This window comes from Canis aureus, chromosome 37 (genome assembly GCF_053574225.1).
Source record: "Canis aureus isolate CA01 chromosome 37, VMU_Caureus_v.1.0, whole genome shotgun sequence".
Taxonomy (NCBI): domain Eukaryota; kingdom Metazoa; phylum Chordata; class Mammalia; order Carnivora; family Canidae; genus Canis; species Canis aureus.
This window is the reverse complement of record NC_135647.1, coordinates 1,250,516-1,267,850: the sequence shown is the minus strand read 5'-3', so window position 1 is coordinate 1,267,850 and position 17,335 is coordinate 1,250,516. Positions and strand designations below refer to the sequence as shown.

General features: G+C 42.8%; 1 protein-coding gene across 1 annotated transcript; it reads left to right on the top strand.

Moving 5' to 3' along the window:
- The first annotated feature begins 411 nt into the window (after nucleotides 1-411).
- ZKSCAN8 (zinc finger with KRAB and SCAN domains 8) lies at nucleotides 412-16,152 on the top strand. The gene is made up of 6 exons (XM_077885911.1): nucleotides 412-632; nucleotides 4,951-5,471; nucleotides 6,087-6,225; nucleotides 8,386-8,477; nucleotides 8,983-9,106; nucleotides 10,137-16,152. The coding sequence occupies exons 2-6, from the start codon at nucleotides 5,055-5,057 to the stop codon at nucleotides 11,096-11,098; spliced, it is 1,734 nt and encodes a 577-aa protein (XP_077742037.1). The 5' UTR covers nucleotides 412-632; nucleotides 4,951-5,054; the 3' UTR covers nucleotides 11,099-16,152.
- The last annotated feature ends 1,183 nt before the right edge of the window (nucleotides 16,153-17,335 follow it).

Sequence of the window (17,335 nt, the reverse complement as noted above, 5' to 3'; positions counted from 1 at the left end):
CCAGAGAGAGGCAGAGACACAGGCAGAGGGAGAAGCAGGCATCCTGCAGGGAACCTATACCGATACCGGACTGGATCCTAGGAGGCCAGGATCATGACTTGAGCCAAAGGCAGATGCTCAACCACTGAGCAACCCATGATTTTTTGAACAATAGCCTAAGGTGTACTATCCTCAATGCCAAACGGGATTCCAAAGGCTGTGAACTGTGATTGGCAGGAATGCCTCATGCAACTGGCAGTCTGCGCAGGAGGCCTGGAGAGAGGCAGCAACGGGCCGGCCGGGCTGTTTGCGTGCCCAGGCCCCCAGCCCGAACCCACCTTCCCACTGCAGTCCGCGGACCGAGCGGCACGCAGGCCCCGGAGAGCTGGGGCCCGCGGAGGGATGCGCGCGCGTCGCTCAGGCCGACCGACCATAGAGCTTCGAGGCCTCCAGCGTTCCTAGAGAGCTTCCGGAAGTGCCTCCGGACAAGATGCGCGTTGGGCTATGTTGTGCCTCCGCGGGTCTGGAAGTTAGGGCTGCAGGGCCGTGGCCCGGCGACCGCTGTCTCCCGGTTTTCTCCCCGCCTTTCCCTCCTGGTCCGTCCGGCCTATGCAGCCCGCCTTTCCCGTCCCGTGCGGCCCCTGGAGCTCGTGGTGAGTAACGGTTCGGGCTCCGGGCGGAGGAGGACGGCTCTTTGTGGCCGGACTAGGCCGCTGCTGGGGACCGACCTGAGGGTCTGGAGAGGGTCCCAGAGGCGGGGGCGCCCGGACTGCGGGGGTCGGGGCCGCTGAGACCCCCCCCATGGGGAATAGCTCCCCCCTTCCGCTCCTTTCTTTGTGAGGGTGTCCGTATGAAAACGGGAAAACCGCCCCCGCGTTACCTTTTATCCAGCTGTTTCCACCCCCTGAATTATTTAGCACTTTCGCATTTCCTTCATAGTACAACTTTCTCTTTTCTTTTCTTTTTTTTTTTTAAAGCAATATGTTGCTTTTGGAAGCCCTAATTATTCCTGGAAACCTACTTTTGCTGCTACTCTGCTCTTTGCAGTGTATTCAGAAAATGGTGGTAACTGCAAAAGACACGTTTTTCACAACTTTGGGGTTAATAGAGAATATTCAGCCTTTCTCAGAATATTTCGTTTATCGAAGGTAACAAAAGTAAATGCCTGGGAACTCTTCTAGAGGGGCCCCCTTTCCAACAGTCCTGTCACTCACTAGTCATTTTGTCAGGCGACGTGAATACTGCCGCTGCCACCAACTAAAAAGGATCCATATTCCTGTTTGGGTAGTTAAGTATCTTTATGCAGTAATCATTGTTTTTACAAACGCTTAAGTATTTTGAATCTGTGCTGTGGTTGAGTGTGGCATGTGGTAGATGTTAAAACTGGCTTCCACAGTTTGAGGTAACTCTAAAGGACAGGATTTTCTCTCTCTCTCTCTCTCTCTCTCTTTTTTTTTTTTTTTTTTAAGATTTTTGTTTATTCATGAGAGACAGAGGCAGAGACATAAGCAGAGAGAGAAGCAGGCTCCCTGTGGGGAGTGGGACCAGGACTCCATTCCAAGACTCCTGTCCTGGACTTCAGCCGAAGGCAGACGCTCAGTCCACGTGCCCCTAAAGGACAGTTTTTGCCTCACCTATTTTTTTCTTGATCTTAAAGCCTGGAAAGTTTCTTATTTTGTTTTAAGTTCCCAAATATCCCAAAGTAGACTTAATTAATCTGAAGAAAGAAAACATTTGTTTTCACCTCTAAAAAAAGAATGCTACTAAAGTCTGAATTGTGGGACACCTGGATGGTTCAGTGGGTTAAGCCTCCGACTCTTGATTTGGGTTCAGGTCCTGAGATTGAGCCCCCTGAGACTGGGCTCAGCAAGGAATCTGCTTAAGACACTCTCTTCCTCTGTCCCCCCTTCTCTCCCTCTTTCTCTGAAATAAATAATTCTTCCCTCTAAAATGCTGACAAAGTAATGTTTTAAAAATAATAAAATGTGAGTTGTGCCTTTAGTAGTTGACAGGATTATATAGCATTTGGGATCAGACTTTACAGATTGGCTGTTTTAACTTCCTAAATCAGTAAACTTAACCAGGTTTGTTGTTGTTTTTGTTTTTAAGATGTCTCAATATATAGAGACCCCTGGGTGGCTCAGTTCTCTGTCTTTGGTTCAGGCGGTGATCCTGGGATTGAGTCCCACATCAGGCTCCCTGTAGGGAGCTTGCTTCTCCCTCTGCCTATGCCTCTGCTTCTCTCTCTATGTCTCTCATGAATAGATAAATAAAATATTTTTAAAACTTATTTATTTATGTTTAAAGAATTTGTTTAAGACCGTGTGCACCTCCAGCACAAACAGGGGAGAGGGGTGAAGGGAGAGGAACCAGCTGACTGCCGGCTGAGCAGGGAGCCCATCACAGAGCTCGATCAAGACCTGAACCAAATGCAGACACTTAACTAAGCCACCCAAGCACCCCCATTTAAGAGTGAGAGAGAGCTCAGGGGGGAGGGGCAGAAAGAATCTCAAGGTGACTTCAGGCTGAGTGCAGAGTCCTACCCCAGTTAGACCTCTCCACAGTGAGATCAAGACCTGAGGTGAAACCCAGAGTCTCATGCTTAACCGACTGAGCTATCCAGGTGCTCCTTGACCAGTGTTCTTAAGATGTAAGAAGCAGTCTTTATGCATAAAATGCTTACCAATTTAATGCAGATGTGTATACATGAAACTGAGAAAAGGGTACATAATAGATTAATTTTGTAGTCCATATCTTTGTACTTGATTATAGGTTGTAATTGTCAAAAACCTGATTGGAGAAGGAAGAGATTAAAAAGTAGAAAATGAACTACTAAAAAGAATAATCAGGATGGAGAATGAACAAGACTGGTTGGCTGATTTGGTATAAATTATGAATAAAATCTGGTAATTAAATGACTTCTATGGGTCTTACTCTTGAGACTTTATTTGATATCATTTAATATGATGTTGATGTATTTTTTTTTTTAAGGATTTTATTTATTTATTCATGAGAGAGAGAGAGAAAGAGAGGGAGACACAGGCAGAGGGAGACACAGGCAGACATCAGTTGGCTGATTTGGTATAAATTATGAATAAATCTGGTAATTAAATGACTTCTATGGGTCTTACTCTTGAGACTTTATTTGATATCATTTAATATGATGTTGATGTATTTTTTTTTTTAAGGATTTTATTTATTTATTCATGAGAGAGAGAGAGAAAGAGAGGGAGACACAGGCAGAGGGAGAAGCAGGCTCCATGCAGGGAGCCCAACGTGGGGCTTGATCCCGGGACTCCAGGATCACGCCCTGGGCTGAAGGCGGTGCTAAACTGCTGATCCACCCAGGGATCCCAATGTTGATGTATTTAATATCTTAACATAAAATTCTCAAATGGTGCACAGTTAACATTGAAGTATTTTGTATTTATAGCTAGTGTGTTGTTTTTTTTTTTTTTAAAGATTTAATTTTTTTATTTATTCATGAGAGAGACAGAGAGAGGCAGAGACATAGGCAGAGGGAGAAGCAGGCTCCACACAGGGAGCCCGATGCTGGACTCGATCCCCAGACCCGGGATCATGTCCTGGGCTGAAGGCAGATGCCCAACCACTGAGCCACCCAGGTGTCCTGAAAAATGCAAATTAAAACCATAGTGCAGCACCAGAGAGTGGTTAAAAATAAAAGTAAGATAATAAATAAATAAAACCATAGTAAGATATCATTATACACTCAATAGATATCTAAAGTTAAAAGTAAAACAGTATTAAATGCTTGTCAGGATAGAGCAACAGCAGTTCTCACATAGCTAGTGGAATGCAGAGTGTTATAGCCACATTAGAGGACAGTTTTGCAGTTTCTTATAAAATTATACTTAACCGTATGACCCAGCAGTTTTAGATATTTGCTCAAGTGAAATGAAAACTTGTTCACACTAAAACTCAACATCCAGATGTTCATAGTGGTTTTATTTGTAATTGTCAAAAACTGAAAACGATTTGAGAGATCTCTCAACTGAAGAATGGATAAACGTACATCCATATAAGGAACAAACTGCTGATACAGTCAACAATATTGATGATCTCATATGGATTATGCTAAGTGAAAGATGCCAGACTCAAAAGGGTACCTACTGTATGATTTTATTTATAAAACACTGTGAAAGTTCATTATTGTGTAGGACTAGACTTCTCGGTTTACATGTGTGGTTAGGAACTGTAGGTTCTTTGGAGAGGCAGGGCCAGTGCTCCAAAGAGTTGTAGAGGGAGATAAGGTCTGCAGTAGAAGTAGTAGTTAGCCTTGAGACAGGAGGGAGGATGGAGAGCACAGTAGGATAATGCTGTTAGGTGGAGAAGAGCATGGTGTTAGGACAGTTCTGGACAATACCTTGAGCTAGATTATATAGAAATTAGTCTCCTCAGGATGCCTGGGTGGCTCAATGGTTGAGCATCTGCCTTTGGCTCAGGGCGTGATCCTGAGTCACAGGATCGAGTCTTGCATTGGGGTCCCTGTGAGGAGCCTGCTTCTCCCTCTGCCTGTGTCTTTCTCTCTCTGTGTGTCTCATAAATAAATAAAATACTTTTAAAAAATTAGTTTCCTTTGTTGAGTGCGAGGGATAGCCTGAGAGCTGAAGTGTGTTATAACAGTATAGCTGGTGTAGCAAATACTGAAAGAGTCAAATCAGCTTCATTGAGGGCCAGCTGAGGTTAAATGCAGACCTTCAATTAGACCCACTCTGCATAGTTTCCTGACTTTGCTGTATTCCCCATCCCTAAGGAGAGGAAGCAGAAGGAAGGGAATATTCCTCAGATGGGTGTTTGGCATGGCAGAAAGTTAGGGAAGGAGTTACTTCTGGGACAGTGGAGGGATCACTTAAATGACTGAGCCATGAGGTATGTGTTGCGGTAAGGAGCTTGTTAAGACGCCTTAGTAAATTACTATGACCTTTGACTTGCTTTAATGTTGTTTGACAGTTTCTCTACCCTAAGAATTACCCTTACAGAAGAGATCCTTGGAAAGTTCTTCTCAAGATAAAAAAGATAGTGGAAACAAGCATCCCAAGCTTTTCCAGCCCTAAATGGCAGCAGAATCAAGAAAATCGTTAGCCCCATCCACACCAGACCAAGCTCCAGAAGAAGACTTGGTAATCGTCAAGGTAGAGGAAGATCATGGCTGGGACCAGGAATCTAGTCTGCATGAAAAGAACCCTCCTGGCCAAGAGCTGTTTCGCCTGCGCTTCAGGAAGTTATGCTACCAGGAGACATTAGGACCCCGAGAAGCTCTGATCCAGCTCCGCGCACTTTGCCATCAGTGGCTGAGGCCAGATTTGAACACCAAGGAGCAGATCTTGGAGTTACTAGTGCTAGAGCAGTTCTTGACCATCCTGCCTGAGGAGCTCCAAACTCTGGTTAAGGAACATCAGCTAGAGAATGGAGAGGAGGTGGTAACCCTATTGGAGGATTTGGAAAGGCAGATTGATATATTAGGCCGGCCAGTAAGTAAAAGGAGTGTGCATGCTGTGACTGGGTGGTCTGGAACCTTGCTGGAGGAATATTGGCACCACAACAGGAGAATAAAGAAAGGCTGGATCCATTTCTGTTGTAGGAGGATGAAAATAGGTCTAGTGCCATGTGGCTTGTATTTGTAGGGTTCTTTTTATTTTTGTGAAGGCTATGTATACATTTTTTTTATCCTCGTAACATTCTTGGCAACTATTATTATTCCTCTTTGCCAGATGGGAAACTGATATGTAGAGAGCTTGTTACTTGAATTACTCTGGACACATAATTAAATGTAGATCTGAGACCAGACCTCAGTTTCCTAGTGCATTACCAAAGTTTTTTCTGCTAAATAACACTGCTTTAAGTTTCTGTTTATCATTCTTTCCATACATTACATGTGCAGAATGGCAGGAAGGGAGGGCGTCAGCAGAAATGATGCCTTTCTGTGCTAATCAACATGTTTGTGTTCTCACTGCCCCTAGGAAGTAGGTGAAATTCTGCTCCCTTTAACAAGCATATATGCCTATAGGTGTGCCTGGGTCCCCTTATGCTGTTCGCTTCCTTTCACAAAGGAATTCTTTGTAATGCAACTGTCCTATTGTTTTCAGGTCCCAGCCCGTGCACATGGACATGGACTCTGGGAAGAGGTAGTGAATTCAGAGTCTGCACCAGAGCTTCCACATACTCAGCTCCGACCTGTGGCAGCCCAGCATAAATCTCTGGTGCCCCAAGGGTCACAAGAGAGAGGTGAGGGGCCAGATCTCATTGACAAGGAAGGAGGAGTAAGAAAAGAAAGGAAGTGCCTGTTGAGTTCCTAGAGAACCAGCAAGTAGAATTTCTGTGTTTTTGTAGGCTTCAAATACAGATTGTCAGTCCCATTGCTAAATTCATGAACAAATTAAAGAATTCGGGGATTTTTATATCTTCACACGTTTCTGTTATCCCAGTGTATTAACAACATAGTCATTTTTGCGGTTTTGTTGGTAATATGTCACTTTCTTTGAAACTATTTCAGTATATGATTCCTCATGCAAGAACATTTTCTTGGATAGCCTCAATAAATGCATCACAGTTAGGAAATGTAATGCTGATACAGTACTAATCTAGTCCACAGTTTATATTTTTGTTTTGCCAGTTGTCCCAATAATGTTCTTCCAGAGTCCAGTCCAGGATTATCCTTTGTAGTCAGTTGTGTCTCTGTAGATGGCTTTAATTTGGAATAGTTCCTCAGCCATTTGCCTTTCATGACCTTGACAATTTTGATAAGTACAGGTCGGTTCTTTTACAAAATGACTGCAATTTGGGCTTGTGTGATGTTTCCTTATGTGTAAATTCCAGTTGTATGTATGTGGTAGGAGTACCCCAGAAGTGCTATTGCCGCCACCTCTGTAGTGCAGCAGGAATTTGTCCTATTCCTGTTTTTTTTTTTTTTTTTGAAGATTTTATTTATTCATGAGAGACACAGAGAGAGACAGACAGACACAGGCAGAGGGAGAAGCAGGTTCCATGTAGGGAGCCCAGTGTGGGACTCGATCCCAGGTCTCCAGGATCAGGCCCTGGGCTGAAGGTGGCGCTAAACTGCTGAGCCACCCAGGCTGCCCATGGTGTTGGTATTTTTGATGACTTAGTTAAGGTTATTCTTGCTAGGTTAGTCATTATAAAGTTGGTATTTTTCTCTTTGTAGTTAATAAGTAATTTGTGGCAAGATCCTCTTGAATCTCTTGTATTCATCAAGCTTCTGTTGCTGAAACACTGGTTTTAATATTCACTGATGCTTCTTGACTAAGTGATTATTACTAAAACTTACAAAATGATGATTTTCTGTGTCATTCCTTCTACATGTATTTGTTGTAATAGAGAGTGTTCCCTCCTCCCCATTTTATTTTATTTTATTAATTTGTCAGTATGGACTCATAAATTCTTATTTTATTCCAGAAATAAAATATCTCTGTTTTTATTTGTTACTGTGTTTATTTTTATGCTTAAATTGTCTCAGATTTGGTCAGAGGAGGCCCCTCTGGCTGACTCCTGCATCCTTTTGACATTTCTCCATTATTTTTGAGAATTTCTTACCTTCTTACAGAACAAGATATTCTAGACTCGTCTCATACTTGCTCTGCATTTCTTACTGTTTCACTTTTTTTTTTTTTTACTGTTTCACTTATGTGGTTTAAAGCAATTTGTTTCATCAATGGATTTTTAATATTTCTAAAGGAACAACATAGAAACAGTTTCAGCTAGTAATATGATTCTTGTCTAAAATTCTAAAGCCTGTTGTCCAAGACACAGTAGTTGGTTAATTTTAGTATTGCATTGTCTGGTATCTCTAGGAAGCAGATACTGGCAGTCATGGTAGACATTTCAGAAAGGTAATAGAGTTAATAGAGAGAAATTTGTTCTATTCCATTTGCCAAGAGACCTAAATAAACTCTGTACAGAAGCACAAGAATAGAATGTAGCTTTGGTGGGAGAAAATAAGTTGTAAAGCAATTCCTGTTAGGAAACCAGTACTCTATTTTTGACATTCAATTTGAGGCTGAGTGGGACATGCAAGAGCAGATGTGTTGTGGGCAACCATAGGTATAGACCCAATGCTCAAGATATCAGCATTTTATTTTATTCTTTTTATTAAAAAAAAAAAAACCAAATATATTTACATATGTATGTGTTATTTTTAAAAGTTTATTTAAGGAATCTCTGGACCCAGCTTGGGGCTTGAATTTATAATCCGGAGATCAAGAACTGCATTCTCTACCTACCAAGCCAGCCAGGGGCCCCTCAGCACTTTATGTGCAAAATCTGATATGCATATGTTTTGAAATGCAAGCATCTTTGGAATGAGTTAGTGCTGACTGCTGCAAATGTGGAACAGGGCTGGTCTCACTCAGCTCCTTTTTTCTCTCTCAGCCATCTCTACTTCTCAGAGTCCTACGCCTTCCCAGAAAGGAAGTCCTGGAGACCAGGAGATGACAGCAACACTTCTCACAGCAGGGTTCCAGGTGAGTTGTACTGCTTCTCACTGAACCCCAGCCCTAGGGTTTCAGCAGCAATAGTGGCATCTACCTTATGTCTGGACTCGCTGTACCAGTATTGACCAAGAAACTTGCCCCAAATTCTTTTTGCATGATTTTTTTTTTCTTTTTGCATGATTATTTTTCTTTTTAATTCATAATAGAGAGAGAGGCAGAGACATAGGCAGAGAGAAAAGCAGGCTCAATGCAGGGAGCCTAATGTGGGACTCAATCCTGGTATTCCAGGATTACGCCCTGGGCCAAAGGCAGGCGTGCTCAACCACTGAGCCATCCAGGGGGGTCCCTTTTTGCATGATTCTTGATTTTCCCCCAATAAATTGGTGCATTTCCCTCTTCCTCCAAGCTGCTTTAGATCCCTTTACACAGTATGTTCCCACCCCTTGATCCTCTCCAACCCTGACGGATCTCTGATACTCTGAGTTTGACCTGTAGAATAGTCCCGGTCCCACATGGGGATTTTGTTTTGTTTCAGACTTTGGAGAAGATCGAAGACATGGCTGTGTCCCTAATTCGAGAGGAGTGGCTTCTTGATCCATCACAGAAGGATCCCAATAGAGATAATAGGCCAGAGAATTACAGAAACATGTTCTCCCTGGGTAAGGAGAGCTCTGGTTATTGTTATCAATTAAGGTGTTTTGTTATGTGATAGTAGCTGCGATCTTCCTGAGAGACATTGTTGAGGAACTCAAGAACTAACAGAAACAATGCTCTAAGATGGATTTCTGTTCTCCAGTCCAGGACTCCTCTTGTGTACTGTTCTGTATGCAGTTGGAGTTATTCCTTCTGCTTCCAGGCCTGTAGAATATTTACCTAGATTTCACCCTGTTAGGCTGTTGTGCTTCTGCCCTTTCAGTGACTGCGGCTTTTTTCCCTTTCTGTCCTGTTAGGTTCTTCAGCGGTTCCATATTTCTTCCCACTCCCCAACTTGTCCTCAGGTGATCCCTTCCCTGCTTTAGTGCCCTCCCAACATCCCTCTTTCTTTTCTTTTTCTTTTTCTTTTTCTTTTCTTTTCTATTTTTTTTTTTTTTTAAGATTTTATTTATTTAGGGCAGCCCCGGTGGCGCAGCGGTTTAGCGCCGCCTGCAGTCCAGGGCATGATCCTGGAGACCCAGGATCGAGTCCCACATTGGGCTCCCTGCGTGGAGCCTGCTTCTCTCTCTGCCTGTGTCTCTGCCTCTCTCTCTCTCTGTGTGTGTGTGTGTTTCTCATAAATAAATAAATTAATCTTAAAAAAAAAAGATTTTATTTATTTATTCATAGAGACACGGAGAGAGAGGCAGAGACACAGGCAGAGGGAGAAGCAGGCTCCATGCAGAGAGCCTGACGTGGGACTCGATCCAGGGTCTCCAGGATCACGCCCTGGGCTGCAGGTGGCACTACACCACTGCCCCACCGGGGCTGCCCATCTTTCTTTATTCCTCTTTCTTTATGGCACTTCTTCCCCATTTGGCCTGTGGGGCTTGTGCTAGACCCTGCTTTCATCTCCCTCTATGACAGCATTTGGAGACAGATGGAAGCTTTGTGTTTACTGCTAGTTTTCCATGTGTTTCCCTTATGTTTGATTCTTTTTTAACATAGAGAATAGAGAGTGACTTTAGCTTGATGTTTCTCACATTTTCATTTCAGGTGGTGAGAACAGGAATGAGAACAGGGAATTAGCTTCAAAACAGGTAATATCTACTGGAATCCAACCACATGGAGAGACAGCTGCCAGATGCAACGGGGATGTTATCGGGGGTCTTGAGCATGGAGAAACCCGAGATCTTCTGGGCAGATTAGAAAGGCAGCGGGGAAATCCCACCCAGGAGAGACGACATAAATGTGATGAATGTGGGAAGAGCTTTGCTCAGAGCTCAGGCCTTGTTCGCCACTGGAGAATCCACACTGGGGAGAAACCCTACCAATGTAATGTGTGTGGTAAAGCCTTCAGTTACAGGTCAGCCCTTCTTTCCCATCAGGATATCCACAACAAAGTAAAGCGCTATCACTGTAAGGAGTGTGGGAAAGCCTTCAGTCAGAACACAGGCCTGATCCTGCACCAGAGAATCCATACTGGGGAGAAGCCGTATCAGTGCAATCAGTGTGGAAAGGCCTTCAGTCAGAGCGCGGGCCTGATCCTGCACCAGAGAATCCACAGTGGGGAGAGACCCTATGAGTGTAATGAGTGTGGGAAGGCCTTCAGTCATAGCTCTCACCTCATTGGACATCAGAGAATCCACACTGGGGAGAAGCCCTATGAGTGTGATGAGTGTGGGAAAACCTTCAGGCGGAGCTCACATCTTATTGGCCATCAGAGAAGCCACACTGGGGAGAAACCCTACAAATGTAATGAGTGTGGGAGGGCCTTCAGTCAGAAGTCAGGCCTTATTGAACATCAGAGAATCCACACTGGAGAAAGACCCTATAAATGTAAAGAATGTGGGAAAGCTTTCAATGGGAACACTGGCCTCATACAGCATCTGAGAATTCACACAGGGGAGAAGCCCTATCAATGTAATGAATGTGGGAAAGCCTTTATTCAGAGATCAAGTCTCATTCGGCATCAGAGAATCCACAGTGGAGAAAAATCTGAATCCATAGGAGTTTAGGGAAAAAAACACAGTCTTGGTTTGGGCATTATTCAACATGAGAGAAACCACATGCTGGTGAGAGGTCTTTCAGTGTAGTAAAAAGCCAGTGTGTGTCATCATTACAATCTCACCCATGGTCAGAATTAATATTGGTGGTGGAGTTATAATAACTCTTCAGTAGTTTGGGCCAGTGCCTTGATGCAGGTGGATTAGACTGACGGTCTTGGGAGGTGTCTGAAGGAGTGGCACTCCTGATGGCCTAAAGGATCCTTTAGAAACACAATAGCATTAGGGCAGGTTGCTTGTCATGGAGGCACTTAGTTTTATTTTGGGAGAATAGCTGTAGGTTTGAGAGAGGCTACACCTCCTAGTTCCTCTGCTTCTTCCCATCTCCTCTGATCCCCTTCCGCCATTGGTTCCCCTGAGGGTGTACTTGTGCTCCAAATCTGATCTGAGAAGCTACTTTAGAGTTTGAAGCAGCCTCTGTGTGAGACTTATTTTGTATTTAGCTTTCTAAGAACCTAGTTCTAGGGAAATTTTTACAGGCACTTAATGTATTTATGCTTAAGTGTGCATTTTGTTTTTATTCTAATGTTCCTGATAGTGGAAACCTGTATTCCCACGCAAACTCAGAATGCTATATTTTTAACAGCACTCCAGCATTTTTCTTCATATATCACCTTCACTGACTCCACTGAGTCATTGGGCATCTATACGTATTCTTCACCACCCCCAGCCCCAGTACCTGTGTCAGCAAAGGAAGTGATGGTTGTGGGAATGAAGCAGAGAAAGAGGTGAGTGGAGACTCAGCCTGAGTACTCTTGAGCTTCTGTGGTTGTACCTTTTGGTGACTTCTGGCTCTCCTTTCCACCTTCCCACTGTACACTGTGGTGCACAGGTGTTTAAACTCTCCCCATTACAGCATCACATGGGAGAAAGAGGAGACAGGTACGTGAAGAAGACCTAAAAATCCTTACAAAGAACATATACTCAACCGTCTTGACCTGTTACAGTACTGTCTTTTCTGGTTCTTATCAGTCTGCACAAACCCCTGACCTAATGATCTGTGTCACTCATGCCATTACCCTGGTCCCACCTCATTAGATGGCCTTAGTACCTTACCCTCCATTCTCCAGGTGTTCTTACCATTAGCTATGTCCACAGTGGTGATCTGTCAAATACTTTACCTCCTAGATCCTCATCCTTCTGAATTCTGGTGTACTCCCATCTGTAATCCAGCAGAGACACAGTATTAACTCCTCATCACCAGGCACTATCTTTCTTCTTGGAGGCTTTCTCAGTATACCAAGGGATGTTATATAAAGTAATGAGGCTGGTTTCAGTAACTCACCAGAATCTATGCACCTACATGGTTTGTCCTTTAAATTCAGTACTTCTAATCTAATTATTCTGGTAGTGCTACTGTTCCAGTAGTGCTACCACTCCTCCAAATATGACCATTAACCACTTGTTCATCACATTTGTAATGGTTACTTTTGGCTTTTTTCCAAAATCAGCTTTCAGAATTGTAACTGATTCCATTAATCCCATTCAGAGGGATAGGATACATGCCAAGAGAAGTTACACAACTTCCCATTGACTGTTCTAAGCAGGGACAGTTGCTAATCAAATTATTTTACAATTGATGTTTTTTTTTCCAAAATCAGTCATAAGATCTCTCATCATAAAGGTCTGCCTTTTGGATCATAAATTCCTTCTCTATAAAATCCCTTCTCTTCTCTGCTGTCACCTACTCTGGCCACTAACAACATCAAGGTTATTAATTAAACCTGTTTCACTAAGTCATTTGATACCCACCTGTCATTTGTCACCCTGGTTTCCTTGGTTAACTCTCAATACAGTGCTTTCTGTTATCCTTTATTTTCTTACTCTTCCCCCTTTATTTTGACCTATAGATTCCCTTGCACTTGAAGGGAATTCCATTCCTCATTCCCTTGTACTTGAAATTTCAAGAAACCACAAATAAATCTGGTTGTCTCCAGATCCTTGCTCCCTGCTTCAGTTACGCCTTACCCTCTGTAAGACACCAGTTCTGCCTGAGGCCGGTGCTGCCTGTGTGCAGATAGGATGGTACATTGTCAGAGGGAAAATATGTGCACACATACATGCAGTCCTCCCACATAGTTCAGAGGGGCACTTGTATTTTATTTCAGTGAAAGCTCTTAGAGCAACATGCTGAAAATGACTGTAAGTATTCCTGCTAATATCTCTCTACTCAGAAAAATGTGTAGCCATGTTACTTAAACTATAATCACTAAGCATCTGACAGAAATTCAGAGAAAAGAAAATATGCCCAGGAAGATTAGTGTGATGCTGAAATGAATGAGGAAAGATTGTGACTTGAAAGAACTATGGAGGTTGGCTCAGCCCACATATAAAAATAGCCACATAGTGTAAGAAGTAGAAAAGGCTATTGTTTTTGCAGGGGCGCACATAGAAGTCCATTCTTGGTCTCCACTTCTTACTCTTGGCACTGGAGTGGTGTTGATCTTTATGACCTTATTGTGAGCTCCTGACTGCGTGATGTGTGCTAAGTTCTTATATCCTGCAGATTCTATTTTTACACTCTAATCTGAAATGAACTGTTGACCAGTACTCTCTTCTCCCATGATGATCTTTTCATTTTAGCCTGATAAAGTAGTTCTTCTGTAACTCTGCTGCCATCCAACTTAGTCATAGAAGACACGTCTTAATAGGTTTCAATGATTTCCACCATTGAACAAGGTAGCGCTAGAATGTGGATGTTCCCCATATAGAGCAGTTAGCATTACTCTTAGTCCTGAGACTCTAAATAGTCATAGGTGACATTTATTAAGCACTTACTGTGTGCCAAGCCCTATGCTGAGTATTTCTCTTGGTTATGACATATTATATCCCATATATTATAAACGAGGAAAATAGGCTTAGAGAGGCGAGTTGACCAAGGTTATGTAGCTGGGGAAGTGCCAGAGTAGGGACTCTTCCCTACAGGATTAGATTCCTGAGCCTGTGCTAATCACTCTGCTACCATGTCTCTAATGAACACCCTGACCCTGGCCAGCTGTTTGAAAATTCTGTACCCCTTGCCATAAAAGCTACTGGGGAAGGAAAGGTACAGTGTAGTGCAAATCCATTGCAGTTACTGGAGAATGGGTTGAAAATGTCATTCTAGTTGATAACTGTATCTTTAAATGATACTTTTGATGCTTTGTAGTACTAGAAAACTAAATGGTACAAGTAAAACATGTTTAAAAGAGTAACTCAGAGGATAAAGCAATAATATACAGATTTGAGTACATTTCTAACCTGCCCCAAGAAACTAAAATTGAAATTGGAGGGAAATGAAATATCCCAGTGCCCCAGGCATGTATGGTCAATTGGGATGACAGTAGTTAAGTTTACCTACAGCATAAATGTGGAAAACCTTCAACTTCACTGCACATTTCCAACTGCCGTTCTGTTTCTTCCATCAGTCATGGTTTTTCAAACATACTATCCATCATCGTTAACCCCATTTTCTCATTAATGTACTCTTGAAACTTCTTACTAGCTTTTGTACTCAATATTGCACTGAAGTGTCCTATGGATAAATATGCCTTTTCTTAGTTTTTGTCCTTGTTGATCTGTTTTCATACTGTTGAGTTACCCTGCATCTCAGGAATTCTCTTACTTGGCTTGTAGGATCCTTTTTTTTTTGTCATTTTCCTCTCAATTTCTAGCTTTTCTTTGTCTTTTTTCTCCTCTCCACTGAAAATAACCCCCATGTCTTGATTTTATCCAGTATTTTTTCTATATTCACTTCTATCTATTTTGATTGTTTACACTTCTGTATTTCAGTAACTTAATATTTCCTACTTTGTGGGTCAGATAGCTACACAGCTTAGTATTTGAAAACTGATCTCATCACTCTTGTCCCTCACTCCCATCTTCCTTTTAAATAGGCATTATAGCTTAGGTTCTTTAGCCTGAATAGACTCCCTGCCTTGCATATTTTTTTAAGTGGGCTCCAAGCCCGATGTGGGGCTAAAACTCACCACCCTAAGATGGAGTCCTGTGCTCCCCTGACTGAGCCAGCGAGGCACCCTGTACTTCATATTTCTTTTCCCCATCTTGAATTGTCTTTTATTCTTTTTCTGCTCTCCACTCTACATTCCAGTTCTTAGTTTTATCCTTGAGGCTGGATCTTTTATATTTTTGCCATCCCCTTGCAGCCTTCTGCAGATATAGTATCATCTGAGGCCTAGGTAATTGTAATTTCTTTCTAATTCCCTTGCTTTCAAGATCCCCATCCTGTAAGGCTTCCTGTAATGGTGATCCTCCTCCAATCCATTTCCTTTTTTTTTTTTTTTTTTTAAAGATTTATTTATTTATTCATTCAGAGAGAGCGAAGAGAGAGGCAGAGACACAGGCAGAGGGAGAAGCAGGCTCCCTGCAGGAAGCCCAATATGGGACTCGATCCTGGGTCTCCAGGATCACACCCTGGGCTGCAGGCGGCACTAAACCGCTGCATCACCGGGGCTGCCCCTCCAATCTATTTCCAGTCAAGAACACGCAGCAGATAATTCTTATCAGAGCACTGGTGTTCGAATCTCCCATTACTTTGCCCTTTGTGGTTAATCTGCCCTAGCCTCATTCTCCAGCATATTCACCTCGACTCGTGTTCAAACTTGTCTTACAAGCCCTTGCCCCTGTGCCTTTCTCATCCAGTGTCTTTTGTGTGGATTGTTTTTTGGCCCCAGCTCTTGTTCATCACTCCCTTCAAGCCTAGCTTCTTTATATTTTCTGAGTGAGCTCTCCCTGACTTCACCTCACATGGAGACATCCCTTTTCCTGTGTTGCCGCAGCACTTATCCCTTGAGTTTGTACTGTGGTCCGTGTACTTACTAATATGTTGCTTTGTAATTATTTTTAGCACTCTGTATTGTAGTTTCATTTGTATTCATTTCCAAAATTAAATTGTAAGCTCCTTGAGGGCAGGAATAATAGCTTTTACATTTGTATCTCTGCACCCCCCCAGTGCCTAGTACAGTGCTGAGCACTCAGTAGGTGTTTAATAAATGCTTGTCAAATCATTGTGTGGATCATTTATGAAGTTATCTACAGAAATTTATAAGCTGTTTGCAAGGTTATGTGTCTGTCTTACCACTTTGTAGGCAGACTTCTTTCTGTACCATATCTATAACTGTTCCTCAGACTAAGCCTAAAAAATCCAACTTTTGGGGCACCTGGATGGGGTCAGTCGGTTAAGCATCTGACTTTGGCTCAGGTCATGATCTCCATGTCATGGGATTGAGCCTTGCATGGGGCTCAGTGCTCAGCAGGGAGTCTGCTGCTCCCTCTTTCCCTGCCTCTCCCCCTGCTCACTCTTGGGCTCTCTCAAATAAGTTAATAAAATCCTAAAAAAAAAAAAAAAGAAAAAATCCAACTTTAGGGCACCCCAGGTACCTCAGCAGTTTAGCGTTGCCTTCAGCCCAGGGCCTGATCCTGGAGACCCGGGATCGAGTCGCACGTCAGGCTCCCTGGATGGAGCCTGCTTCTCCCTCTGCCTGTGTCTCTGCCTCCCTCTGTGTGTCTCTCATGAATAAATAAAAAATCTTTTTAAAAAATCCCAACTTTATTTATTTATTTGTTTGTTTATTTATTTATTTTAAATCCCAATTTTAGAATATATATGTGAAAACTGAAATACGAAGCTCTTCATTTGTTTGGCCAAATTTATTTATTCATTCAGGAAGAAAATAGGAATAGGAAACTAGGGCAGCCCCAGTGGTGCAGCGGTTTAGTGCCGCCTGCAGCCCAGGGCCTGATCCTGGAGACCCAGGATCGAGTCCCACATCCGGCTTCCTGTGTGGAACCTGCTTCTCCCTCTGCCTGTGTCTCTGCCTCTCTCTCTGTGTGTGTCTCTCATGAATAAATAAATAAAATCTAAAAAAAAAAAAAAAGGAATAGGAAATTAGAGATTACTGTGTTTTAAAGTTACCATTGCAGAAGTGCTTGAGAATAGACTTTTGTATCTGAAATTAAACCAATGGTTCTCAATTGGAGAATATTGGCAACATCTGGAGATATTTTCGGTTGTACCATCAGTGAACAGTTGAGATGCTACTGGCATCTAGCAGATTGAGGCGAGGGATGCTGCTCAACATCCTGCATGCCCAAAGAGTCCCCACAACAAAATAAATTACCTGGTCTAGATATATTTGGGGTATATAGGGAGAAAGAAGAGATAGGAATACTTAGCATTCCAATCAAAAG